The sequence below is a fragment of the Colius striatus genome, chromosome 13, assembly GCF_028858725.1.
Source record: "Colius striatus isolate bColStr4 chromosome 13, bColStr4.1.hap1, whole genome shotgun sequence".
In the NCBI taxonomy this organism is placed as follows: domain Eukaryota; kingdom Metazoa; phylum Chordata; class Aves; order Coliiformes; family Coliidae; genus Colius; species Colius striatus.
In genome coordinates, this window is record NC_084771.1 from 2,779,545 (window position 1) to 2,807,080 (window position 27,536).

The window sequence follows — 27,536 nt, forward strand, 5'->3', positions numbered from 1 at the left end:
CAGACACAGGATGCTGTATGCAGATGGGGCAGAATCAATTAAAGGGGAAGAGGCTGAACACTTCAACGAAATATTATGTAAAGCACCACAGGGAAGGAGCTGCATCTTTTTGTTTCTTCACCAGCCTGGGGACAAGACATGGCCTGGGTGGAAAGTCATGTGTAAGCACCTTCTGATGCAAGCAAGGATGCAGCTCAGTCATTGGGATCCTAGGAAATGCCTGGGCTGTTTGCAGACCAAAAGCCATGTCTGTCCAAAGCCTTGTTTGCATGTCAAACCTTACTGCTAATGCCTAAATGCTCTCCACAATGTTGGGCTGGAAGCAACATCTTTTGTGCCAGGAGAAAGCAGGTGAGGGAAGAGAAGAGGGGAGGATAGAAACACATATGGTAACTGAAAGAGAATACTTAGCACTTTGAGCAAGTGCTCTTGTTTATTTGCCCTTTAAGCTCATGGGGTGTTTGAGGAGACAAAACCAAACTTCCTTTGAAAGGGCCAGAAGAGAAACCTTCTCACTGCATACAATTAACTCCTCAAGATTGCTCCTCCAGGACAGCTTGGCAAGGTCCAGAGGAGAAGGTGGAATTTCTTGAACTGCACTTCCCATTCCCATGCCACCCACTGCAATTAAAACCAGACACTGGGATGGGCAGGCTAATGCTGACTAGGGCTGGGACAGCTGCAGCTGCACTAGGCAAAGGAAGGCAGGAGGTCCCACAGTCACCCAGGGTGTCCAGTCCTAAATACTCCTGAAGTGTCTGGGTTAGTCAGTTTGTCCCCATGGAGGCATCTGCAAGTCTATTGCTGCCTGGGAGCACGACTTGTTCATCTAGCTCTGAGATGCTCCTTGGCACATCCCTCTGTCCCTACAAAACTCACTGTCCTGGGCTGGTGAATTGCTGTGAGCCTGCCTGCAGGCTGCTGCTCAGATCAGGAGCTGGACACTGCAGCCTCTCAGCCTCCTCCCTAGGATGGAGAGGCAGGAATGAGAGCAGTGTCCAGCAGCAGGGAAATGGCCCTCGGGTGGAGTGAAGGAAGGCAGGGAAGAGCTCCCAGCATTCAATGACATGAATGTCTTCAGCTGTCAGAGGCATCTGACAGTGTGTGGCTGTGTGGTTTTGAAGTATTAGAGCAAGCATCCTTCTAGCCTTAGGGCCTGTCTCCCTGCCTCCAGTCTGGAACCTCGATCAGAAGGGATCACCACTGGCTTTGCCAGAGCCCAGCAGAGCCTCTTGCTGCTGCTGCCTCACCAGATGGATGCCAACTGTCATGCAAAGAGATTCACAGGATCATTTAGGTTAGAAAAGACCCTTAAGGTCATCAAGTCCAGCTGTTAAGTCAGCACTGCTATGGCCACCACTAAACCATGTCCCTCAGTGCTACATCTATGTGGCTTTGCAAAAGCCTCACCGTATCTGCAGGGATGGGGACTCAACCACCTCCATGGGCAGTCTGTTACAGGGCTTGACAACCTTTTTGGTGAAGAAATACTTCTTAATCTCCAATCTGAACCTCCTGAGGCACAACCTGAGGCTATTTCTTCTTGTCCTGTTGCTTGTAACTCGGGAGAAGAGACCAATCTCCCCCACTACAATCCCCTCTCAGGTAGTTATAGAAAGTGATTAGGTCTCCTCCCAGCCTCCTTTTCTGCAGGCTAAACAACCAGCCAGCAAGAGACACAAAGTCCCTCTCACTGCAGTCTTGGTGATGAAGAAATTGCTACCGAAGCTGTGCTTTGAGGTCAGGAGAAGAAGGAAAGGGTGGCAGTCAGGGAGCCATGGGAGCTCAGCTTTCTGTGTGGATCAGTCAGAACTTCTGACAATTCCAGTGCAGGAATTGCATGGCATGGCATAGCAGCATGCAAAGCCAGAGGGGATAAGAATGGGTAAATAGTGTCAGACAGTGTCCCTCTGTCCCAACAGGCTCCTGCAGTGGCCACTCAGAAGCTTTAGGGACAGAGTATAAGGATCAGGGAAATCCCTACAGCCTTCTCCTAAACATTCCCTCCTCTGTGAGAGTCACTTGCTTTCAGCAAGCACTGAGCTCTGCCAAACCAGCCTCACAGGCAGCACGTTCACAGGGTCAAGAAGCCAGCAGAGCCCAAGGCTGGCACTGAAGCAGTGATGTCACCCCCAGCCATGGCAGCTGAGCCACATGAGGAGTCACAACAGGGTGCAAAGCATCACCAGGAGGCACAAAACATCACCAGGAGGCACAAAGCATCACCAGGAGGCACAAAACATTACTAGGAGGCACAAAACTTCACCAGGAGGCACAAAACATTACCAGGAGGCACAAAGCATCACCAGGAGGCACAAAACATCACCAGGAGGCACAAAGCATCATCAGGAGGCACAAAGCATCACCAGGAGGCACAAAACATTACCAGGAGGCACAAAGCATCGCCAGGAGGCACAAAACATTACCAGGAGGCACAAAGCATCACCAGGAGGCACAAAACATTACCAGGAGGCACAAAGCATCACCAGGAGGCACAAAGCATCACCAGGAGGCACAAAACATTACCAGGAGGCACAAAGCATCACCAGGAGGCACAAAACATCACCATGGGCTGCAGGGGAATCTCTCCTCTGGCACCTGGGGCACCTCTCCTTCTCCACTGACCTGGGTGTCTACAGAGATGTTGTTGTCACATTCTCACTCCCTTCTGCTGCAGTTCAGCACCTGCACAGCAACTTTGTCCCCTTGTCCAACACATTAACCCCAGAGATGTCACCTCCATGGCTAATGGGCTCTGCCTTGGCCAGCGTTGGGTCCATCTCAGAGCCGGCTGGCCCTGGCAGATATAGGGGAAGCCTCTGGCAGCTTCTCATAGAAGCCACTCCTGTGGACCCCCACTACCAAAACCTGCCCACACAAACCCACCACAGCCTCCCAGAACCAGTGAGCCAGGGTGGCATCAGAGAGAAAGACCCACTGCCCAAGCTCTGATGCTACATCAGGCCTGAGACAGCACCGTGCACCCATGTCCCTGGGATGCCACCCCTTGCATGGAAACACCTGTGCTAGCCAGGACAAAAACCCCTGCTTGCCTGTGCAAATCCCTTCCAAATCCTCATCCCCAAGGGAAAAAGCACAGTTAAAAAAATACCTGGGGAAGTTCTGCTTTCACAGAAAGGGAAGGTGCTGTGCCCTCTGCAGAAATCCTCACTCCTGACACTGTTCTCTCCTGGCCACCACGGCTGAAGGAGGTGACAGTGCTCCACTGACTCTTTCGAGGAAACCTGTTTGATGTTGTCTCTCATGCCCCCTTGCTGTGCTTGCCAGCCTTCAATCCCTGCCCTGACAGTTCCTTGATTTAGCTCCTTCTCCCTGCTTTGTTTTGGTTTTCCCTTCGCAGCTCTTCATTTCAAGCCACCACAGAATCACAGCCCAGCCCTCGTGAGCTTTCAAGGGAGCACCAAGCTGAGGAGAGCAGCTCAGAGAAATGAATCAGGTTACAGAGAAAGAACAATTCCTTTCTGTCTCTGTTGCTGGGTATTTGAAGGTCAAAGTGAGCTAGAGAGTGAGTTAGAGAAGGGTCCCTGGTCTGACTGATCCTCCTTTCCAGGCATACACCCACAGTTCAGACCAGGTGTAGTGATCATTTGAAGGCCAGGACACGCAGGACCTGCAGAGCTCTCCTGCTCTGGGCTTCTCACTTTCCTTCCTGCAGCACCCAGCAGCTGGAAGGCTCCTCAGAAACAAGAGGCTGGTATTCTACTATTCAATTGTTTTGTAGAGACTCAGCCTACTGCAAATGCCTCCTTTAAAACTCAACCACTCTGCCTTCGCCTAGATGGCTTGAGGATATCTTTGAGGAGTACTGAGAAAGATGACAGCTCAGGTTTTCTACACAGAGCTATAAGGAATGCACTGGCAGAGCTTGTATATCCCAGAGTCACACACACAAAGAAACCAAACAGTCTTGGCTCTTGAGCTTAGCCCAAAGTTCCCAGGAGCTGGGTAGCCCATTCTCTGCTGCTCCTCATCACATCCCAGCACTTGGACCTGCCTTTGGCTTTCTGTGATGCCAGTAACACAGAGGGGGTTTCCTCTCCCCTCTTGCTGATCCAGTGAGAGAGGATCAGTGTCCAAGCAGCCCCTGAGCTCGCTGCTGCAGAGCTGGATGGAAGCTTGGCAGGATGCTGCACGCAGAGCTCCCATTCACACAGCCTTGAGCAGCAGGGAGGGAGCTTGGCTTCTCCCTTGCAGTTCAAACTGGGTGCCCACCATCCCTGTTCCCTGTGCTCCTTCCATCCCCTGCCTTTTCTGCAGGGACCCTTCCTCCACAAGCCTCCTGCTGAGATTTACTCTGCAAATCCCTCTGGCACACTGCTCTAAACTATGTCACCACATGACATGCTCTTCATTGTGGCAGGGGGAACCAGGGCCCATTGTGCCTTCTCACAAGGTGCACATCTGTGTGACAAAGCAAGGCTGCAAGCTCTGGACAGCTCTGTCAGTCCACCACTGCCAGATCATGAAGGGAAATGGTTGCCTGGAATATTTTGGCTCTCTTTGCCTTCAGCTTTTATTTTTCTCAAGGAGCAAATGAAGAGCAGATCTGACAGTTTTCGTCTTAACCTCACCCTCTTACTTTTCTGTGGCTGTAGGATCAACCAGCCTAACTCCACTCCCTCTCCCTGTCCTCACTACAGGAAGGTGGCTTTGGGTGTCTGTGGAGGAGAATGACAGACTTGGTCTGGCATGGGAGGTGTCACAGGCTTACAACATTTGCAAAGCCCTTGCTCTGACCTTCTCTCTTCCCCAGTGACACAGAGATGAGGTGTTCCTGCACCCACACTCCTGCTCTTATTCACACATCCCATGTGCATCTGCCTGCGGGTGAGCCCTTATCACTGCCAGCTGAGCAAAGCTGATGAGATGCTTGGAGCTATTGTCAGAGAACAACCACACACATCCTCACAGCAAAGCCTTCTGGACATGAAGAAGGACAAGCAAAGCTTAGACCAGGGTCTCCAGCTACCACCAGCTCTATGCTACCAGCACACGCTAAGCTCAGTACGCAGCAAGCCCAAGACCCCTGACCAGATGTATTCCCCTACTCAGAGTGCCTCTTGCAGCCAGCATGATTTCTTTGGGGCTTTGAGCAGCTGTTTGCACTGGGAACCAGTCTCAGCAGTGGTGGTGTGAAATGGCTGCAGCAGTGGGCAAGGATGGGCTGCTGCCTGCCTGCGTGAGGCAGCCTGAAGATCTACCTGCCCACCCATCAGCACAAAAGACACCGAGCTGAAGACACAGAGGCACCAGGGAAGTGCCTGGAAGCACAGAGGAGATGTGAGGGGCTGAAGGGAGGAGCAGCAAAGCTCTGCCTCAGCCCAGCCAGCCCCAGTGCCACGGGGAGGCTCGAGCTGGCAGCATCACCGCTCCGCTGCTGCTCGCTTGCAATTTGTATCATGGGCAATTAAACCCTTCCTGTGCACGGAGATGGGATGTAATAGTCTGAATATTCAGCCTTTAACATGGAGGCATGAAAGGGACTGTGAAGCATATTGCCTCTGGTCACCCCCAGCCACTCTGAGAAACAGTCTCCATTTCATCCCACATTTGCAGCAGGAGGAATTCACATGGGCCTTTGAAGGGGAGGCGGTGGGACTGCACGGTCTGGGCATGCAGGGAACAAAACAGAGCTGATTTCTACTCAAGAGAAAAAACCCCACCAGTTTTGATGCAGATAAATTCAAACTGCCAAAACCTACAATGAATGAGCTCAGCCTCAGCCTTCCATTCAGAAACCCTGTTTCTCCTTCAGCCAGCTAACACAATATTCCACTTCACCCTTATCTATTTGAGTCACTCCATTTTCACTTTCACTTTCAAACACTCGTTTTCTTGCTTAACTTATGGAACACAATTTATCACCATATGGAAAGCAAATCAAACCAATCTGATGATACTAAGTGCAACCATTTGGATTGTCCCTAAAGGCATTTTCCTTCAGAAATTGCTTAAGAATGCTGGCTGTTTGTCCCAGGTAGGAGGGGACAGTGAGACTCCCTGACAATGCTGGCTCTTCACCCTAGACCAGAAAACAGAAACCCCAGCCTCTGAGCAACTCTCTGACTTGGCTCTCACACACCTGAAATGTCCAGACCTCTCCCACTGAGAGATCTAAAACCTTCAGCTCAGATAAATCAGCTCTGCCTTAGAAGCAATCCAGCCCATTGAGTGACAACTGCTGGGACAGCTCAGAGCCTATATCTTTCAGGTTTGACACAATAACGCTTTCCCTTTGACTTGGAGGAATCAATTTAATGAGGTTCAGAGCACAGATCACAAACCTGAATCAAACACAAGCTCCTGGCCTGTGCTGGGGAGCTGCATCACCCCAGGAGCCACACAGGCCTCAGCCCACATCCCTGCCCATGGAGGGTGAGGAAAACTGTCCCTTCCCACTGCCCAGGGATTCATCTGGAGTCCTGTGCCCAGTTGTGGGCTCCCCAGCTGCAGAGGGACAGGGAACTGCTGCAGAGAGGCCACTGCAGGGCCACCCAGATGCTCAGGGGACTGGAGCATCTTCCTTGTGAGGAAAGGCTGCGGGCCCTGGGGCTGTTCAGGCTGGAGAAGAGGAGACTGAGGGGGAGCTCATTAGCAGTTACCAGCATTTAAAAGATGTTTGTCAAGGGGATGTTTGTCAAGGGGATAGGACAAGAGGTACTGGACAAAAGCTGGAACACAACAAGTTCCACTTAAACATAAGAGAAACTTCTTTCCTGTTTGAGTGAGGGAGCCCTGGCCCAGGCTGCCCAGGGAGGGTGTGGAGGCTCCTGCTCTGGAGGCTTTCAAACCCCCCTGGACACATTCCTGTGTGACCTGATCTAGGTGGGAGCTGCTTCAGCAGAGGGGTTGGACTGGATGAGCTCTAAAGGTCCCTTCCAACCCCCACCATGCTGTGATTCTATGACTGCAGCCATGGCCATGCAGGTGCAGCACAGCCAAGCTGCTTTTAATGCCCTGCCAGAGCACATCCATCCAAACTGAGAGGGAGCTGCAATCTGCCAGCACAGCCAGGGGACAACCCTCCAGCCTGCTCCGGGATCTAGTGAGGAGAGTCTCTGGCCTAAGTCTCATGGTCTATTAATAAGCAAGAAACTCAAGTTGCTGGCAGACACCTCTGGACAGGGAGTCCAGGCTCAGCTGCTGTGGCCATGAGCTGCAGTAGAAGTTTTCTGTGGGCAAGGTTGAGGAATCCTGAGTTACAGTGCTCTCAGGTCAGACTCAGTGAGCACACTGGCTACTTGGGAAGAGCCTGCAGTAAGCATCCCTCCTGGGCTGACTGCAAGGGTTCAGGGCAAAAACCCCTCTGCATTCAGCCTGGCTGAAGAAACGTGGCACAAAATGAACAGGGGGCTGAGCCACTGCTGTCAGCAGAAGGCTGGGGATTGGGTCTGGGAAGGAATTCACAACAGCCTCTTGCTTCATTGTGGATGTTGATTTATCCCATGCGCTGGGAGCTGTGGCACCTGTGTGCCAGGACTGACCCTGCAGCTTAAACCTGACCAAGCACACAGACACCTCCCATTTGGTGGTGGGCTGGGGAGCACAGTTAATTAACTTTAGGGTTTTGCTCTCCAGAAATGCCTCTGAAGGAAAGCACTTTTCTCCTCAGGAGGCCACTGTCCAGGTTTTCACATTTTATGTAGTTCCAAATCTTAGAGGCAAACACCCAGCTTTTTATTCATGGTTTCTGATAACAGATTCCTTGTGTTTTCTGCACAATAAACAGCCTATAAACAAAAAACCCAACATGGATGTCACACAGAAAATATCTTGGAGGGGATTAGTGTGTGCTCTGGATAATAAAAGGAGCTGGCTGAATTATTCATAGTGACTAAATCAGCCCTTTTCCCATTTGGGAGCAGACCCTGGACGCTGGGGAAGCTCTTGGGATACAGTCAGGGTGGGAATAACTCATTTGTTTCATTAGCCCTTCTGTTGCAGCTCGTGATTTGTCCCACATGAGTGGTGCTGTTCCTCCCTGGCCTCACAATTTGTTTTCCTTAAGGCAGTGACAAAGGCTGGCTACAGGAGGGCTGCTGCCCTTTGCTGCCTACCCGACCTCATGTGAGCAGCCAGGTGAGGAACAGGCCCTCTCCTCACACTTGGGCATGCAGGAATGTGCTCAGGTCACCCTTCCTGAACATCAAGGAATCAAGAGATGTACTCACTCTGTGAGGAAAGGAGTGTTGGTGAAGGTGTTACAAATGCACAACCAGCTCCTGCAGCGCTGAGCCATCGCTCAGGCGTGGAAACCAACGGCCAGAAAAAGCCCTTAGTGAGCAATACTCATTTCCCAACACTTTCAGTTTCTATGAGATACATCCTTATCTGGGACCAAAGGCTGACCCAGCTCATTACACCTGCACGTGTCCTGAGCTGCTTCGCTACACGGATGCTGCTGCCTGCCTGGCTGCACAGCGGGCAGCCCAGGAGCAGCGCACAGTCCTTGGCACAGCACTGCAGCGTGCTTCAGGCACTGCCATCCACCCTGGAAGTGGGTGCATCTGGGCTGTTGCCTCCTAGGCAGGTGATTTGTGAAGCAGTTTGAAGTCCTTTCAGTGGAGAAGTGCCGTGCAGCCGCTGGAGTCTGTTGTTGTCAGGGATGAAGGGGGGACGTAACAAATTTCCTTTACCTATGGGCTTATCTCCTGCTCCAGAGCAACACATTTAAGCATGTTAAAAAGTGTGCCATTTTCATTTCATTTCCTTGCTACTTATTCCAAAGCAGCCAAAGCTGAGTATAATCAAGACTTAAGTGTTCCTCAGAGCCAGACAATTACTACTGGTCTCAGTTTCCCCATCTGTTAAGAAGAAATGAAGGTATGAGGCCAAGCCTTGCAGCAGCACCCTGGGGCTGCAAGCCAAGGCTTGCTCCCACACGACCTGCCCTGCAACAGAGCACAGCCATGCTCCTCTGCTCCCCTGCCCAGACACCTCAAACCACCCAAAGGCTCTCTGTAAGGGGGGCTCAGACCTGCACAGCTTCTGTGGAGCCTGATTCCTCTCCTAGAGACATCTGTCCCTGCTGCTGGGCCAGTTCAGCCACTCACTGCCAGCTTGCTGCACACTGATAGAGCTGCATTGATGGGGGTTTTACCCAAAGAGCTGCGATTCAGCAGCTCTGCCACCTGTGGCTCTGAGCAGGGAGGAAGCAACCCTTGAAAGAGGGTTGTGAGGACAGCCACTGCCTCTCTGCCTCAAAGCCATCCCTGCACAGAGAGCAACCATGAGCAAAGACAAAGTTCCCCAGATCCCCAAGCTGCCTATATCACAGCAGTCCCCTTCCTCACCGCTGCCTCTTGTCAGATTTAACTTTGAAAGCCAAAACCTCCCTCCCTGGCTTCTTGGGATTTACATGAAAGCAGTCAGTGGGGAGTTCTCTTCATTCATGCTGGGCTTATACTTCTAAATTATAAAGTGTGTCAAATGAGGATTTAATTTATATTTAACAAGACAAGGTTTGTAAATTAATTATTCATCAGCTGATAATGAATAAACATTTCCCCCCTTCCCTCCCTCCCCCTTTCTCACAGTGTTTTCACGAATGCACCATACATGCAAATCTATTACATCTATTCTGCAGTACTTCAGACGTGGGAAAATAGTTCTTCATCCTCAATTTTGTGTGGTGTGTTGCATGGTAACTAATGCAGCCAGGCAAAGCATTAGGAATTCAATCCTGTGCAGCATCTCTTTCCTAAAGAGGGGAGAGAGGAATATTCAACACGTGTATTTGGCCATATCACCCTCTTTGGCTTCCAGTCCCCCGTTCACAGGCAGAGATAAGGAAATAATTTGTTATAATGAAGGCAGGAGCTTAGCCCTATGCTCTGAGGATCACAGGTACCTCAAAGGCAGCAGGATCTGGTCCCTGGTAGACACCAGAGGAGAATTTGGCTTTTTCCATCTTTCTCATCATTAAGTGATGAGATTGAGGCGCTGCACAGCCCCAGAGGGACTGAGGCGCTGCACAGCCCCAGCAGGACTCAGGTGCTGCACAGCCCCAGCAGGACTGAGGCGCTGCACAGCCCCAGCAGGACTCAGGCGCTGCACAGCCCCAGCAGGACTGAGGCGCTGCACAGCCCCAGCAGGACTGAGGCGCTGCACAGCCCCAGCAGGACTGAGGCGCTGCACAGCCCCAGCAGGACTGAGGTGCTGCACAGCCCCAGCAGGACTGAGATGCTGCACAGCCCCAGCAGGACTCAGGCGCTGCACAGCCCCAGCAGGACTGAGGCGCTGCACAGCCCCAGCAGGACTCAGGTGCTGCACAGCCCCAGAGAACAGCTGCATCAAGTTTTGCTACAGAACTTGGCACACAAGGGCATCTCCTCACACATCCCAAAGAGAGGGGCATTCAGCTTCTCAGCCAGTCCTGACTGTGCTGCCTCTGATGCCAGGCAGCTGAGGCAGGTAACCGTGGCTCAACCCTGGTTGGGTGCCACGTCTCCACTCACTGCAGCTCCCACAGTGGCTGTGCTCTGTGTTCAATTCCTCGAGCCTCACACTTGGGTTTGTGCAAGAAAGGAAGAAAAGGACATTCAGCTTTGACCTCTGGGAGGACTGTGAAAAGCTCTGAGCAGGACTTTTTCCATCCCCAAGCTGGGAACAGCACCTTTTCCACCCCTCTCACAGACGTCCTGGGGACCAGAAGACACTCAGCCCCAACGGCTGGCGACCACTTTACTTCTACAGCATCATTTCCTGAGAGTTAAGCATCCCTAAAGGAAAGTGAACCAGAACTCTAGGTGCCCTTGACACCAGTTACAGCTATAATCTATAGCAATGAAGCCGTTATGAAACAAAACCAGCAGCAAATCCCTCTGAGCAAGTGACCAGTCAGCAAGAAAAATCAAACCCAGAGCCTCCTGCACTGGTGCTCGCTGCCCTGACACCTCTTCCTGCAAATGTGCTCAGGGAAACAAGGTGAGTCTTTGCACCAGGCTCAGCTTAGGGATAAGCCAAGGACATCTAAACACTGTCTGCCTGAATGGGAATTGTAATTGGGTGTCCAGACCCGTGGGAAGCTGCAGCACTGTGGGTGGTAGCTCAAGGTGCTGCTGCCAGCACCCAGGGGCTGCAGGCGACTCTGGAAGGGCTCCTGGCTGAACACACCCTTTCCCTGGGGGTACAAACACAGTTCCCCACCTCCCTGAGAAGGGCCACGTGCCTCACACCCACACAAAGACAACAGGCTCCCGGGGATGGCGAGGAAATCCCAATCCATGCAGCCACTGGAGCAAACAGCTGTGAGTCCTAGTGGTCTCACTTTTCTGCACCCTTGGCCCATCCTCTTTCAACCAAGCCCTGTTCCATGTCCTGTCACCTAACCATCTCCTTGCTTGATTCCTTGTTACAGCCACATTTTAACTGGCAGAGCATAGAGGGACATTTCCCCAGGGAGGAGAGAACAACACATTCACTCCAGTACCTAAATGGGAAACAAGACAGCCATTCTGGTCGACAAAAGATACCAGGAAATCACTTTACATTTCTTCCCTCTCCAGACCTGCCTGCCTTCTGCTGACTCCTGAATGTTAATGTTATTTATGACAAGTGATTGATGAGGAGGATGCAGAATTCACACCCAGCACGGGGCATTCTCAAATCACCTATTCATTTTTAAGGACCGGAATCAGTTTTGTTTCCTGACGTGATTTATCACTTGGAGGTTGAGTGCTGGCTATGAGGGGCCAGCTTCCAAGCCCTGGCACAGCATCACCAGGCTGAAGGCAGCAGTGAGGAGTTAACCCTTTGAGGAGTGAGCAGATCATCAGAGGACAGTGGTGTTCAACCCACGTTGCTTGTGTTGGAGCCTGCTACTCTACCAGCACATCAGCATCCCTCCATGCCTTCAGCTTCAGGTGCACAGACCATGCCAATAGGTCTTCAAAGCAGAACTAGGTTTTTATCTCCTCCAAAGCCTGGCTATGTGAAAGAGAAGCATTTACATAAGATACTGTCATTGCAATGCACCCAGAAGAGATCAATGGGATGTTTCCCCTCAAGTGGACCTTCCAGCCTGCACGAGCCTCTGCGTGTGTCAGACAGAAATCTCCCCATGGGCTCAGAAGATCTAGCTCTGAGTCAAGTTCTGGTTGCCTTCCCTTGGGAACATGCATCTCCTCAAGCTATGTGTGGGAAAAGGGAAAGATCAGGCACGTGGGACAGGCCTGACAGCTGGGGGAAGGCAGAGCTCCTCACACTGGGAGAAGCTCCATGGACAAAGTGGGAATGATACAGCCCCAGCAAAGACAATCTGCATCATATGTTTGATGCCAGCCTGCCAGTGGCTGGCACGACCCACAGAGTGACTCCATTGCATCAGCATGGAAAAGCAAACAAACTCTAAGCAAGTGAGTGAAGCAGCCAAGTCTAGAGGTGACACTCCACCAGCATGTCACAGCTCTATTGCTTCAGGAGATGCTGTAGCAGGGTGCAGCCTCTCTCATGAGCTGGTTTTCATGCTCATGAGAATGATGGCAGCTTTCTGCCACCCAAGGCTGCAAGACCTGGGCCAGCTGTCCTCAGGACCTTTAGTATCAGCCCAGCATCTCAGGGAGGAAGTTTTTCAAGCTCAAGGGCATCAAGGATCCAAGCTTAGGAAGTTACCTAAGGAGGCAAGGAAGGAGAGATGCCCAAAGAGAGTCTCTATGGGGAGTCACATGAAGGTGTTTCTGTATCACTGGTAACTGCTGGGACCTAGCAGGGACCCCTGGGCATGTGGCATCTGAGCACTTCAGCAAGACACTGCAGCCAGTTGTGACTGATGCCACAAAACCCCTTCACTGTCTCTAGGCTGAGTGGTCTCCTCCCCATCCCGAGCAGCTCTGTGCCACTCCACTCCCACAAACAGCAATGTCTGCCTCAGCTGGGAAGGCTGCACAGGGGTAGGTTGGCCCCAAGGTAGCAGCTTCCCCAGCAGAGGTTGGCAGTTCCAAGTGCCAGTCTTGCCTTCACACTCCTGGCTCACATGAAGTGCACTGCGACCCTCTGCAGTCGTGGAGTCCTACTTCATGAAGGGTAAAAGCTTCTGCTGACTCTTAGAAAGAGCTGAACACACAGGTTGAGCTGCTCTAGGAGCTCTCAGCAGCACTTTCCCACATGATTCTTTGGTGGCAAGTAAGTGTGGTGTTCACATTTGGTGGGGATGGCTGTTGTCACTGCCTTGCATCCTGCTTCACAACATGCTGAGCACACCTGAAGCTCCTACACCTGCAGCCAGGTATGGCTGGAATCAGCAGAGTGGATCTAAAAGACTCCAAGACTGGGATGGCCAGATGTACGTTCTCTCATACCCATCACCATGGCATAAGCTGTGTTTCTTAGGAAACCAGACTAGCAGCAGTGCCTGGTATCTCCATTTAGGAGAAGAGATGAACTCTGGATGCAAGGCTGGATTTTAGAAGCCACTCTGTACTGCTACCACCTGCATGGCTCTGCAGTGCTCCTCTGACAGGGAGGAGAGCAGTTTCCAACAGGAGTGGACAGGGGTGAGGTAAATGGAAAAGGGGGAAAGAGAATGAGGATGTGCACCGTGGTTTTGTGTGCTTTTCTTTGCACAGCCTTGTGCAGTGCAAAGCACATGGGACAGCCACCTACAATGTGACTTTTAGGCCCTACATCTAGGCACAGCAGTGTCTGGGAGGTGAGTACAGCTGGCTCCTGCACTCTTCCCCCTGCACTGCTGCTTTTGTGGCACTGAGGCTTCATGCCCACACTCTCACATGGGATGGAGGAACTTGTCCTATCTGCTGGCAGCCAGGGATGACATCTACATGGCTTGGGCTGTGGTTGTCCTCCTGGAGACCAGGGCACAGAAGCTTTTGGCCTCGAGGCTGCCCCTACTGGGGCTGCAGCCCATGGGCAGGGGCTGCTCAGAGGCACATGCTCAGCAGGGGCTGCTCAGAAGGACTGCTTCAAAATGCTTTTTGGAGGGCAGGTGGTACTACAGTGACAATGCTATTCCTCCAAGCCCAGAAGGGTTTGTTCAGTGGAAATTTTCCACTTGGGAAGCTGAATACAACGTGTCCATCCCAAGAACTAACTCTTTTTTGGTTGAAGGGGGCTGGGGTCTTTTTTCTGTTCCATTTTGCATTGAGAGAGAAGAAAAGCCACGCGGTCCCAGCTGTACCTCTCCTTTGTCCTCTCTACCCCTCTATCCAGGTTTGTTTCTTGCTAGAAAAAGGAGGAAAAATGGCTTCACAGGGAAAAGAGTAGTGGAAAATTCCTGTGCAAAATGCATCACCAACAGTTGCTCTCCAGTGCACTGCCTGGAGGCTCCTCAGACCAAAGAGCATCTGTGTGGAGTGTTTCTGCAGCCCCGGTGCTGTGGGGTCCTGAGCCACATGCAGAAACCATCACACTGGTGGTGGTGGTGGCAGTTTAAAGGTGCTACGTACTGAAGAAGAGCCACAGTGCCTGAGGCAGGTGCTGGGGCACCCCAGGCTCACACTGTCAGGCCATTGCCATGGAAACCATCTCCAGGTACCGATTTCAGTCCTCCTGGGCAGCTGCTGCTTCCCTCCCAGCTACCACCACACTGGCTCAACCAGGGCTGTGCAACTCGCTCCAAGAGCCCTGATGCCCACACACTTCCCAGGCAGGAGATGGCAAAGCCACCAGGCACAGGTGTCTGTCCACACCTTGCCAGTGGAGACCAAAGAGCAGCATCACCCTTCTCCCTGAGCTCACAAGCAGGATTGCTGAGCTCACCAAGGGCACTTGAGGACCTTGCTCCTCAACAGAGACGACTGTCAAGCCTTGCTGGCTGTAGCTACCAGCAGGACACAGCACATTTTCCAAGGGAAAGGCAACAAATCCACTCCTTCTCATGACACCACCACCTTCACACCGTGTCTAGACAGCACATCATGACCTGCCACCACGACCTGACCCCGCAGCAACGACTCCACTCACCATCTGGATGACAGACACTGGCCCGATGCTGTTCACGTAGATATCCACATCAATGAACGTGGGCTTGACTGCAAAGGAAAGAAAACACATCAGCTGGGGTCATCATTTGTGAAGGGCCAAGGACTAGGAGAGTATCTGGGATCAGTGTGGCTCCATCTCATAAAATCATAGAGCACTGGGGGTTGGGAGGGACCTTTAGGGATCATCCAGCCCAACCCCCTGCTAAAGCAGCTCCCACCTACATCAGCTCATACACGAACGTGTCCAGGTGGGTCTTGAAGACCCCCAAGAAGGAGCCTCCACCCCCTCCCTGGGCAGCCTGGGCCGGGGCTCCCTCACTGAAACAATTTCTCCTTATGTTTCAATGGAACTGTTTGTGTTCCAGCTTCATCCCATCACCCCTTGTCCTGCCACTGGATACAACAGAGAGAAAGTGCTGCCCCAAGCTCCTGACACCCACCAGTGAGAGATTTGGAGCTATGAATGAGCTGCCCCCTCAGTCTCCTCTTCTCCAGCCTGAACAGCCCCAGGGCCCGCAGCCTTTCCTCACAAGGAAGATGCTCCAGTGCCCTGAGCATCTGGGTGGCCCTGCACCGGCCTCTCTGCAGCAGTTCCCTGTCCCTCTGCAGCTGGGGAGCCCACAACTGGGCACAGGACTCCAGGTCTCACAAAAATATCTCAACTACAGCAGCCACAAAAGCAAGGAAGGTGCTCGACACAGATCCCAGGTGGCCACAGGGATCTTCAGGGGACACTTACTGCCAATGTCAGGCCTCAGCTTGTTGTCATAGTTCTTCAGCAGCGAGTTCAGGATCTGTGTGGCATCAGTCTCCTGTGCCTTGGGGGTCAGGACCCAGGTTTTGTTGATGCTGAGGTAATCATAATCGTATTCCTCTGTGCTCTCACACCTGGAGCAGAGAGACCAAAGGAGAGAGACATCACTGTGGCAGCTCTGTGGCAGCTCTGTGGCCCTCTGTGGGAGTAGGGGCATGGCAGGGGTTCAGAGATACTAAAGGAGGAGGATGCAGCACTGCTAGAAGCTCAAGGACCTCCTCTCAGCCCTGCTGCTAAAAGCCTCACTACCAATGGTCAAGACTAGCAGGCATGGAGTGCTCCACACCCTTCCCAGCTCTCTTTGGGCATACACTGCTCATCCCCCAAGCCTGGGAGACAGTCCCTGCCCTCCCCTACCACATTTCTGCCCCTTCCACTGGCCCTCCTCTGCTGCCAGCAGCCCCTGCTCCTGGAGCTGCCAGTTAATCCCAAATACTTCAGCTGTACTTACACCCAAAGCTGCCTTCCTCTGAGGACAGTGGCCAAACAGCATTTCTGGGGAGCAGAGCACTTACAACTAAGCATTTCAGAGGAAAGATGTCCTGTAACTACCAGCCAGGCAGCATGTCCAGCCACCTGCCCTGCACAGAACCTCTAAAGCCTTATGCAAACTCCTCTGCCCTCAGGTCAAGACCTGCCACAGCCCATTCCCTTTACATACCAACCTGTCCTCCCCAGCCTTGTGGCATGAGCTCCCATTTAAACATGCTCCATCTTCCTGATCTTCCAGTCCCAAGCTCAGGCAGGGGAAGCTTACATCCTCCTCTAGACATGATCCACTTAGCAACAGCTTCTCCCACTACCTTTCAAATCTGTCCTCTCTAAACCTTCCACACCCTTCCCTTTTCTTAAAGGGAAGGTTAATTAATTAGGTCCACATGGTCACTCAGGAAATTCCAACCAGCTGCTGCTGCTCTGGGCAGTTCATTCACAGGCTTATCCCTGGAATGACACAGCCAGCTGTGGGAGGATGCTGAGCCTGAGCCCTCCATGGGCAGCACAGCCCCTTGGTGTCAACCCAGGCTCCAGCTCCAGGAAGAGGCTCACAGGAGGAGCTGCTGCTGTGTTCACACATCCCAGCTAGAGCCTCGAAGCTCTGAGGGGTGACCAGGCACCACTGATACTCATCTCCCTGCTGTGCCTGAGGAGGCAGAGCCTGGCGAAGGGCCCTGAGGGGGGAAGGAAGCGTTACATTGACACGTTGCAGTCAGTTTATCAGATGCTCCTCTTTTAAAACCCCAGGTAAAAGTTGCTCTCAGGATCACTTGAAAACTCTTTGCATCTCCCCAGGTTTCAGGCACCTGGATGTGTCCCCCACCAAGGGCTGGGCTGTGTGCAGCTGGCTGCCTGCAGCCAAGCATTAGGCATCGGTGCAGCAGCTTCTTGTTTCCTGTCTGATTGCTCTGCACTTTCTAATGCTGCTTAAGGAGTCTTAACAACACAGTCAGGATGTGCCTCCCCATCTGTGCAGCGGCAGAGAGGGCTGGCTTGCCTGTGGAGCTGTGGTGTGCCTCCCAAACCCAGCTGAGTGGGCAGCTCCGTGGCTGCCAGTCCCTGCAGGAGACACAGGGACCACTGCCGAGCCTGCCAAACCAGCACCACAAACAGGGATCTGTGCCCACAGCCCAGCTCAGGGCAGGGGAAAGCAATCCCAACTGCCTCCCCTTGCAGGCTGCTTCTAGCAGAGTGGGAAGAGCTACACCAAAACCATCCCCTTGACTCCACCTGAAGGCAGCCCCACGGATCACCCCCCAGCACCAAACCCTGCGTGTCTCACTGCGCTGCCAAAATCCAGTTCCTGCAAGATGCAAGGCCACAGCAGAGTCTGAAATATCCCTCTGGGACTGAGCAAAACCCAGCTGGTTACTCTGCCCTCAGCCTCCTGGCTTCTCCCTGTGTAGTGCCACTCACTAACACCCTGAGGCTTGGGGTGGTGTTGCCAGAGAGTTGCATCTCTGTTACAGATGCAGTGACGCTACCAGAAACATGCCTTCTGCTAATGCAGATAATCCTGGGCTACTAAACCATACTAAGCCATCTTAGCATAAGCAAGCCAGCTTTTGCTGGAGAAAATGTGCTTTTGCAGGGTGTCTGTGCACATGCAGACACACAGCAGCTCTTGGTCAGGAGTGTGACTACGATGCCACCTTGCCCAAGCCCTTGCTTCCTCCCCAGTCTCTCTTCCCTGTGGCCTCATTTCAAATCGAGAAGGGAAGAGCCCAAGAGCTGTTGCAGAGGAGAGGATTTAAGGTGAGATGTGGGTGTCCCCCATAGCTGCTGCTGGAAATGTCACAGTGCAGATGGGCAGCGATGCCCAACGTGCCATGAGCATTCACAGTGGCTCCATCTCCTCTCGTACGCGCCCGGCTCAGGGACACGGCACAGCCAGTTCTCATATGCCTCTGTGCAGCCAGGAGGGAAGGCAGAGACACATTTCCTCACCTCTGCTTGCTGAAATGTCAAAACATCCACCTCCCAGCACTGCTGAGCTCAGGCTTGGGGCTGGAACGCAGGGGGTGGGCACGGGGGGTGAGGCAGGGCAGAGCTGGGGACGTGGTGAGGAAGCCCCTGGTCTGACAGAAGCTGTTGGGGCTGTGGCAGGTGCACTGGGCAGGAGGCCTGCCCAGCAGGGAGGTGTCCTCTTGGATGTACTTACATCTCTGGATGGGCTTGGACAACCCTCCTTGGGCAGCTCCTGGCAGTCCAGCAGGACAGTGCCCTGCCTCACCTCCCTGATTCTGCTTCACTCCAGCAGGCACCCCTTCTGCTGAGGTTTCTGAGCACACTGGTGGTCAAAGTAAAAGCCACCTCTGGCTCTCTCCCTCAGTGCCTACACTGTCTGACAAGGTTTCCCTTGGCAGGAGGAGGGGAAGAACAACATGTACCATGAGCCCTTGAAGACACTTCTGCTCCTTACCTGGTAGGACAGCTGATGATGCTTGACCAGGACTCATACCCACTGCTATTTTTAACCTAGTTAATGAAATCTGAGACCAGTAAGATTTTGTCCTGGGACCTGCACCCCCTGGGAAGGTGACACACACCCTCTCATAGAGTCACAGAGTCTCAGGGGCTGGAAGGGGCCTGGAAAGCTCACCCAGTGCAATCCCCCTGCCAGAGCAGCACCACCTAGAGCAGGGCACACAGGAACCAGCTGGGTTGAAATGTCTCCAGAGAAGGAGCCTCCACAGCCCATCTGGGCAGCCTCTCAGCCATCCCTAGCCCTGAGACAGGAACATCCTGGAGCAGATGCAGGTATCAGGGCTGTGATTGTCCAGCCCCTCTGCAAACACAGCTCAAAGCCTCCCCTGCTCTCATGGAGCAACAAAACACAAGAACAACATTTCCCTTCAGTGAAAAGCACTGTGATCAGCACCCTGATTTCCATGAGCTAACGTGCACTTCTAGCCCCCACCCCAAAGGTCCCAGGCACAGGGACATTCAGGCAAATGGCTCTAGAAGCAGACTCACTAAACTGTCCCTGTTTCCATGGCTTTGTACCTCTCAATTCACAGCACACTCCATGAAGACCCAATGGTCAAGTCTGCAGAGTTTCAAGCACCTGCCAAGCCCAGCTTTCCAGCAGGGTGATGCTGTGCAGGGATCCTGCCTTCAGGGCTCAGCACTGGGAGCCCTGGTACCAGCCATGGCAGTGCCCTGGGAAATGCTGGTGAATTAGGCTCTGTGGTGGGGGGACCAAGTCACCTGGCACAAAGCATCCAGCCTGCTTCAGCACCAGGATGGGTCTTGCAGGTTGTGCCCAGGGAAGAGCTCACACAGACATGAACCGAGTTCCTCACCCCTGCACCCACCATCAAGAGTGGGGCAGGTGAGATTCAGTCCTGGCAAACTGCAGCCAGGAAAACCCCAGTGACTGCAGAGCAAGCCCCTGATAGAACTTGCAGCTTTCCCTTCTCCCACAGGCTTCCTCTCCCACTCCATCACCCCCCCACCTCCCAACATGCACAGGCATGAGGGGAAAGAGGGGCTCAGGGAAGAGGCACACATGAGGGACTGGGCAGAAGGGAAGCTGGGCCAGCTGTGGGGTAAATCTTCCCACTCAAGGGCGTGTGAATGCACCACTCCACTGCTCCTCCATGTGATCCTGCAGCTTACCACTCACCCTCTCAAAATGCAGTGCTCGTGGCAGCATTCTGCAGGCACAGGAGGATACAGGAGCCAGGACCACCACAGACGCCCCCTCTCAGCTCTCAAATGCCCCCCAGCACCAGCACTGTGCTGGGAGCCCGTGTGCCCAGCACCAGCCAGGCACCAGCCAGCTGCTCTGCAGAAGGCGCAGGGAGGAGAGGGCAGGGATGGCCCTTCTGCCTGCTCCCGGGGTCAGGGAGCCTTGGCAGAGCAGACCACTAGTAGCAGGATTCCTGCTCCCTGTCCCTGACTGCATTTGTAATGGGATTTGATCGGCTTTAAGGCAGCTTATTCTGCCAATTAGCTTCAGCCAGTAAAATCCCTCTTCACCCGAGCCCTGGGGGCAACAATCTGCTGACAACATGTTCTTTCCTCGATCTGGCCATTAAACTCACCAGCAGGGCTAGGAATCGTGGAAAAAAAAAACCCAAAAGAAACCAAAACCACGGCCAAAAACAGCAAAAGAAACTTGAACCCCCTTCGTGCGTGGGGCCTTTCCCTGCTGCTTAGAGCACAGCCCCGCGGCCGCCGGCCCCGGCAGCGAGACAGGCGGCATCTGCCAGCCCCGAGCCCCGCTCCGCCGCTGCCCCGGAGCTGGGGGCAACCTGTGGAGCAGCTGCCCTCCCCCTGCCAGGCTGCCAGCCCCGAGGGCACCTGCGGGGTGCGGGACGTGCGAGCGTAGGGAAGAGGACGCGAGGTCCTTCCCGTCCAGCCCGGCTGCGCGGGGAGATGCCCCGGAGATGGATGGAGCTCCCCAGGAGGTGCTGAGCTCCCTCCGGTCCTGCTCTGGACACCCCCAGAAGGAGCTGAGCCCCCGGCAGGATTGAACCAGCGAGATGATGGCGGGGTGGAAAACGGGACGTCTTCTTGATTCCCGGCGTGCGAAAAGGGGGCTCGGGGCGCAAAGGACACGCAGGCACCGGGCTGGGGCCAGGACCAGAGCCGGTCCTGCCTCGGGGTGGGCTGGAAGGATGCGCGAGGGGCACGGAGGTGTGGGGGTCGTGGGGAAAGATGCTGCGACTCCAGCCCCTTCCTCTCCGGAGCGTAAACTAAGGCGGGGAGGGGGCGTCCCGATCGGGGGGGGGAGAAGGGAAAAGAGGGGCTCACCTGGCTCGCAGGACCGGCCCGAGGGCCAGGCAGAGCAGCAGCACCGTCCCGGGCATCTCGGCGAGACAAGGACCGGCCCCGGGGGGGCGGCGGCGGCGGTTCGCCCGGCCCGGCGGGGCTCAGCGCGGAGCGGAGGGCGGGGGCAGCTCCCCCCAGCTCCCCCCGCTGCCCGCTGCGCCGCGCTCCGGCCCCGCCGCCCGCCCGCCCCGCTCCGCACCGCCCCGCAGCGCTCCGCACCGCACCGCTCCGCGCCGCGGGGGAAGGGGAAAGTTGGGCATCGCTCCGCGGCGGGGAGGGGCTGCGCAGGGTCCGACCGCCCCGCGCACGGGCTGCTCCCCCTCCCCACTCCCCCCGCATCCAACCCGCGCAGGGGCTGCTCCCCACGCCCCCCGCATCCAACCCGCGCAGGGGCTGCTCCCCACGCCCCCCGCATCCAACCCGCGCAGGGGCTGCTCCCCACTCCCCCCGCATCCAACCCGCGCAGGGGCTGCTCCCCACGCCCCCCGCATCCAACCCGCGCAGGGGCTGCTCCCCACGCCCCCCGCATCCAACCCGCGCATCTGCTGCTGCGGGGAGCGGGCAGCGGCAGCTGCTGCGAGGAGCGCTCGCTCCCCCTCTGCGTAAGAGGCGCTGGATTTCTTGCAACAGTCGCTTTTTTAAAATGCACAAGAGTTTGAGGGTTTTTTCCTTAAAAGAAAGGAAGCAAAGCAGAGCGGGGGATTGTTTGTGCAAGGCGCCGGTCCGCGCTGCGCTGAGCTGCGAGGGAGATGCAGCCCGGACAGGGGCCTTTGGGAGGGGGGCCCGTCCCACCTGTGCGGCTGCTGTCCCGGTAAAAACCCGCGGGGTGCGTGGGCAGGAGCTGCGGGACGGCGGGGGACGGGTGGGCTGCGGGTTTTCAGCCTGTCGCTCTCTGCTCTCAGCGGTTGCCAAGCTGCACTCGGGCATCTGGCTCGTAAACAGGAGTGCCGGGTTCCTTCTGGGTGAGTTTTGGGTGGGAGCTGCTCAGAACCAACTTTGTTACAGTCACATGAGGTACCAATGTCTCTCCTTTGTCATCTGGTTGCAGATGGGGGTTACTGGAGCTGGTACCCTGGTCCTGCATCTCCCAGAGGGTCTGTTGACAAAGGGGGATTTGGTGCCTCCCCTTCAAACTGGAGTGGGACCAGCCCTGGTACTGCAATGAGACCATCCCTGGTACAGGAGTGGGACCATCCCTGGTACTGGAGTGGGACCATCCCTGGTACAGGAGTGAGACCATTCCTGGTACAGGAGTGAGACCATCCCTGGTACAGGAGTGGGACTGCAGATGAGCAGCTCACTCCTGCCCCTGTCACAGCCATCCCCACAGGAGCAGGGACAAGTCCCTGTGCTGGTCTCCACTAGCTCGTTTGGTCAGCTTGGCAGGGCAGGGAGATACCTGCTCCTGAGCCACATCCAGTGCCCCAGAGCCAGGGTGAGCCTCGGTGGGGACTGGGAGTGCTGCAGGAGTACAGGCAGTAAATAACAGCGGCACACACCTGGGGGATTTTTCACTGCTCTTCCTAGGCAGGCTCTGCCTTGCTGCCTATTGCAGTGATCACTTTAAGCCCTGAAGGAGAGTCCTGGGAGGCAGCTGCAGGCTCTGAGGAGGCATTTCCCCAGAAGGAAGCAGCTGCAGCTTCTGTTCCTTTTACTGCATGTGGAGAAGTCAGCTCTGGGATGGCAGTTTACAGGAAGCACATGTCAAAAGAGTCAATAATGGATATCAAGGCAGCAGTATGGGTGACACAGAGCCCTTTAAGCTTCAAAGCAAGCCACTGGATTGCCCCAGAAGTTCATCAGGGACCCAGATGCAGCCAGTGCTGGGAAAGGTGCAAACACAGGCTCAGGGAGGACACAGCTCCCAAGGATTCTGGTTATGAACAGACCACAGAAATTCCAGGGGTTCATGTATATGCTCTCAGCTCCCCCTCAAGACGCAGGATGAGAAGTGGTGTGTGGGGAAATCCACTGCACTGATTGCTTTTGACCACCTCTGTGCTACTTGAGGACTGAGAGATCCAGGAAGAACTGGTGCTTGGAGAGCTGGAGATGGTCTGAGCAGCATTAGGGGATCACAACATCCATTTCTGCTGCTGGTTTTGGGACACTGGGAGCATTTAAGCAGCTGTCCTCCACAGTCTTCTTCATCTAAATTCCTTTCTTGTTGTAACTGGTACTGCAGGTTTTTACTTGGATCAAGGATGAAGTGTGTTGACGGTGTAAGAGAGCAACGGGAGAGAGCTGCTTTTCAGGCAAACACCTTATTTATCAACAGCACAGGCTCAGCCTGGGAGAAACCCATTTCAAATCCACAGTGAATGATTTCTACCAGGGAACCTCCCTCCCTCAGCCCAAATGCTGAGAAGGATGAAATGTCCTGCACTGGTGTTTTGGGAGGAAACAGCCCCTAACTTCCACTTTGAAGAGACGTTTGTTTTGAGGTCCCACTGTCATGGGATTCTCCAGACTTAAACAGGAGATTAAATGTTTTATTCAAGATACTTTTTGTCCCTTCTGGTATTTCAGTTTAACCAGCAAACTAATCAAACCTGTTATTTACAGAGCCCTGGTGAGCACAGAGCCTGGGAGGGCCGTGCTGCCACAGTAACTGAGGGTTTGATTGTGCAGCCCTCACTGCAGGATTTAGCCCTGGGAGACTAAGAGGCAATTCCAGCCTTGGTCCAGGATCCCAAGCCTTGCAAGGCTGGCAGTGCTTTCAGAGGCAGCATCCTTGTAGCAGAGGGTCCTGTACAAGTCCTGGCAGCCCTGCAGCCCTGTCTGAATCCCACTGTGCTTGCTCAACAGCCCCTTTGCAGTGCAGCCGTGGAATCTGTGCTGCCTGTGTCCACCCTGGTGCCTGGTGTTTGTGGAGCAGCAGGTGAAGCCAGGAGGCCATGCTCTGCCCTCCTCATGTGCAGGCAGCTGGGCACTCCTTAGCTCAAGCAGTGCCAAAGACAAGGAGTGTCTCTCTCCAAGGAGACCACTCTTCTTCTGGGCTGTGTCAGGAGTGCTGTACTGAGGGAAAACAGAAATGGGGGAAAGTATTAACCCAAGTTGTTTAGGTGCTGCTTTCTGAGAAAACAGGCTCTTGGGATTTGCAGAACCCTCCTCAGACAGGAGTAAAGTGACCCACAGTGGGACTGGAGGACCCCAGGCAGAGGGAGATGCCACAGGGCTCTGCAGGAGTGGGTCAGCCTGGGAGCACTGCTGGCAGAGCTGGGCAGGGTGTGTGCGGGCAGCCCCTGCCAGGGCCATGCAGCAGACAGCTCTGAAGGGCTGCACGGAGGTGAATTCCCTCCTCCCATCACTGCTCCACATCATCAGTCTGAAGACAGAGCACAGTTAGAGCCACTGTCCTTCATACTCACTCTCCCCCTGGTAATGAACTGGGGCTCATGCTCTTACCTCAGCTCTGCAGCCTCTGGGAGCAACACAGGTCCCCACGCAGAGGCTTCCCACAGCCTCCCCCTGTGCTCAGGGCTGTGGGCTCTGGCTGAAGGCAGAGGCTGCTCAGGCTGGGAGGCTCTTGTGGCAGCACCCCTGAGGCTGAGGAAGCTGATGAGGCTGAGTGAGGAAGCTGATGAGGCTGAGTGAGGAAGCTGATGAGGCTGAGTGAGGAAGCTGATGAGGCTGAGGAAGCTGACACACCTGGGATGAGGTGAAGGGCATCGAGGAGCAGCTGGTTACTGGGTCCCTTTGGAAAACTTGGAGGATGAGAAATCCTGAATAAGCTTCAACCCTTTTCTCTGAGTTGGGGCACATCCTGCACGGTGAAAACGTTTGTTTACTCTGTCAGGGCACTTGTTCACCATAGCTGAGGTTTTGTCCTTTCCAGGCTCACCAGGCAGACCGGGCACAGCAGCAGATGCTGCATCTGGGCTCACACGACATCAATAACTGCTCCAGCTGGGCTCTGGCTTCCCACCACCATGGACAGCGATGATATATGAAGCAGACAGGACACAGTTTGGGTTTTTAAGTGCTGGAGTGAACTTGCAGTGCTGACAGATTGAAAAAGGTGTTTGGAGCCTGAACAAATGTGACGTGAACATTTCCCAAGGAGAAAGAAGGGTGTGGGAGGACAGCCCAGGCCGTGGCAGGAGCTGCTGCAAACTGTCCCAGAGGGTGACAGGAGTGTTGATAGGAGCAAAAACCTTCATCTGCCTCTGCTAAGTCAGGACCAGACCTGAAGGAGTCTCCACATCCCTTCCACTGTGGACAGTCCCACTTCAGAGCTTGTTGCTTAGTGGGGAGAAGTCACCAAACTGAGAGGTGATGTGATCCGGGGTGTCAGAATCATTCTCACTGTCATCCTGGGGGTGTGAAAGATGACATTCCCCGAGCTTTTCTGGTTCTGCTCTTCTGGCACTCGCCTCAGCTCACAGAATCACAGAATCCTACAATGGTGGGGGTTGGAAGGGACCCCTAAAGATCACCCAGTCCAACCCCCTGCTAAAGTAGGTTCCCCTTGATCAGGTCACACAGGAACATGTCCAGGTGGGTTTGGAAACCTCCAGAGCAGGAGCCCCCACACCCTCCCTGGGCAGCCTGGGCCAGGGCTCCCTCACCTTAGCAGGTTTTGACTTGCCCCTTTCCATGCTGCAGCTCTGGAGTCACAGCTGAGTTCACAGCATCTCCCCCTGGCCTCCCTGGTGAGACTGGACAGAGGGGGGCACCGTGGCCTTTTATTGCTAATACCCTGAGGCATTTCTGTCTGGAGGTTCAGGGATTTCAATGTCTGCTCTCTACCCTGGCTGGGGAATGTTTAAACACCAGTAAATAACGTTAACTGTTCAGCTGTGGCCGAGTTTAGCTGTTGCAATTACAACTGTTTCCAGCAGCTGCTCTGGGTCTTGCACTCTGCTTTCCACCCTGCCCCAGCTCCGTGGCTTGCCTGGCAGTCTGACATTTTGTAATACAGGGCAGTTGGCATCTGGAGAAATCAGTGAAAGAAGCTTTCCTCTCAAAGCTGATGCAGAATGCAGCCCGTCCTGTGGCAGGTACTGGCTGAGCTGAGGCCACTTGAGTTGTTTTGCTTTGCTGTCTGTTATGAGGCTATCTCTGAAGCCCCCCAACAGGGCTGCATTAGCAAGAGCTCACCAGGGAGGTGACCAGCTGAGAAGGGGCTTAGCACACCTTGATGCATGTTGCCCACCCGTGTGGGTTCCCCCAGCGCAGGGACAGTGCCTGCTCCTCGCCTGGAGCAGCTCAGCAGCCCCTCTTGCACCCTGGCCCAAAGCATCCTCTGTGCTGCTCACCTTCTCCCAGATGAGGGGAAGCAACAAGATCACCTCTCCTTCCATCTCCTCTTGAGCTCAGATGGGACACAGCAGGAGTGTTGGCTCCCATGGAAGCCCTTGGCCATGCCACAGGGGTTCCCCTGGAGTCAATGGCAGAGCAGGGCTGATCTCCCAGCTCAGACTCAATCCAGCAGGTAGCTGCTCTTTACTGCTGGCCCTTTGCACCCTTTGCACTTCCACATAGGTGCTCACAAGGAGCACCTGTGATGCTCCTCAGCCCATGAGAGCACACAGAGAATTGCCAGCACCTCTCTCTTCCTCAGCCCCAGCATCTCCCATGAAACGCTGACCCACATCAACCCTGCTGTGTGCAGGAGCTCAGGCTGTGCTGCTGTGGAGGCCAGGCCCAGTCAGGTGTGTGTGTGTGTGTGTGTGTGTGTGTGTTCCACCCCCTTTGCAATTTGACTTTCCAGCCACATAGTCCTCACACCTCACTGGGTGGAAATCCAGAGCTCATCCAGCCCTCGGGCCCCGGCGCTGCCGAAGCCATCGGAGCAGAAACGCCTGCACATGCAGCACCTCTCCCAAAGAGAGATGCTGGCACTGGGGGCTGGCAATTGCCAGCACGTCTGGAACCAGAGATCCTCTCCTAATACTTGCTAAGCTCCAATCTTAATCTTGTTTGTTGCTGTTAAGTCTCAGAGAAATCAGGCTGATGTGTTGAAAGGAGGTGAAATAAAACAGATTCAAGAGGAAGCTGAAGTCTCTTCAGAAAGCTGGAGAGAAATAATCTTCAAAGGTTCCCATGAGCTTGTATCCCCCAGCCTGGAAAAGCAGAGCAGATAAACACTGAGAGCAGCAGCAGGAGCCTTGCTGGAGTCTGTTGTTTTGTGGAAGGAGACAGAAGAGTTAATGCTGGAACACCAGAAAGCAGCTATGGGATCTCAGCACCCAGGGCTTGACTCCTTCCCCTGGCACCCCATCCCCAGGGTCACTGCTGCTGGGTAGGCTTGGGTAGCCAAGGCAAAGCCAGCTCCTGTTTCCTCATCAGGGGTGAGGATGGGCTGGATGCTTTTCCCTGGGGAGACCCCCAGGTGGGTCTGTGGTCCCTTCCCACTGCCCTGTCTGAGTAGCATCCAGCCAGCTGTAAGGAGCCACAAAGAAACAGCCTGGTGTGTGTGTGTGTGTGTGTGTGTGTAAGGAGTCTGCTGGGAGCCTTTGCCCATGTCCAGGCTGTGGACCCTC

General features: G+C 54.4%; 1 protein-coding gene across 1 annotated transcript in view; it reads right to left on the reverse strand.

The window, feature by feature from the left end:
• GABRE (gamma-aminobutyric acid type A receptor subunit epsilon) overlaps nucleotides 1-21,086 on the reverse strand; it is a 37,405-nt gene extending 16,319 nt beyond the window's left edge. The window contains exons 1-3 of the mRNA XM_062006597.1: nucleotides 21,031-21,086; nucleotides 15,700-15,848; nucleotides 14,941-15,008 (exon numbers count right to left, since the gene is read on the reverse strand). Coding sequence (XP_061862581.1) covers nucleotides 14,941-15,008; nucleotides 15,700-15,848; nucleotides 21,031-21,086 — 273 coding nt within the window. The remainder of the gene's footprint in view (nucleotides 1-14,940; nucleotides 15,009-15,699; nucleotides 15,849-21,030) is intronic.
• Between the last annotated feature and the right edge of the window lie 6,450 nt (nucleotides 21,087-27,536).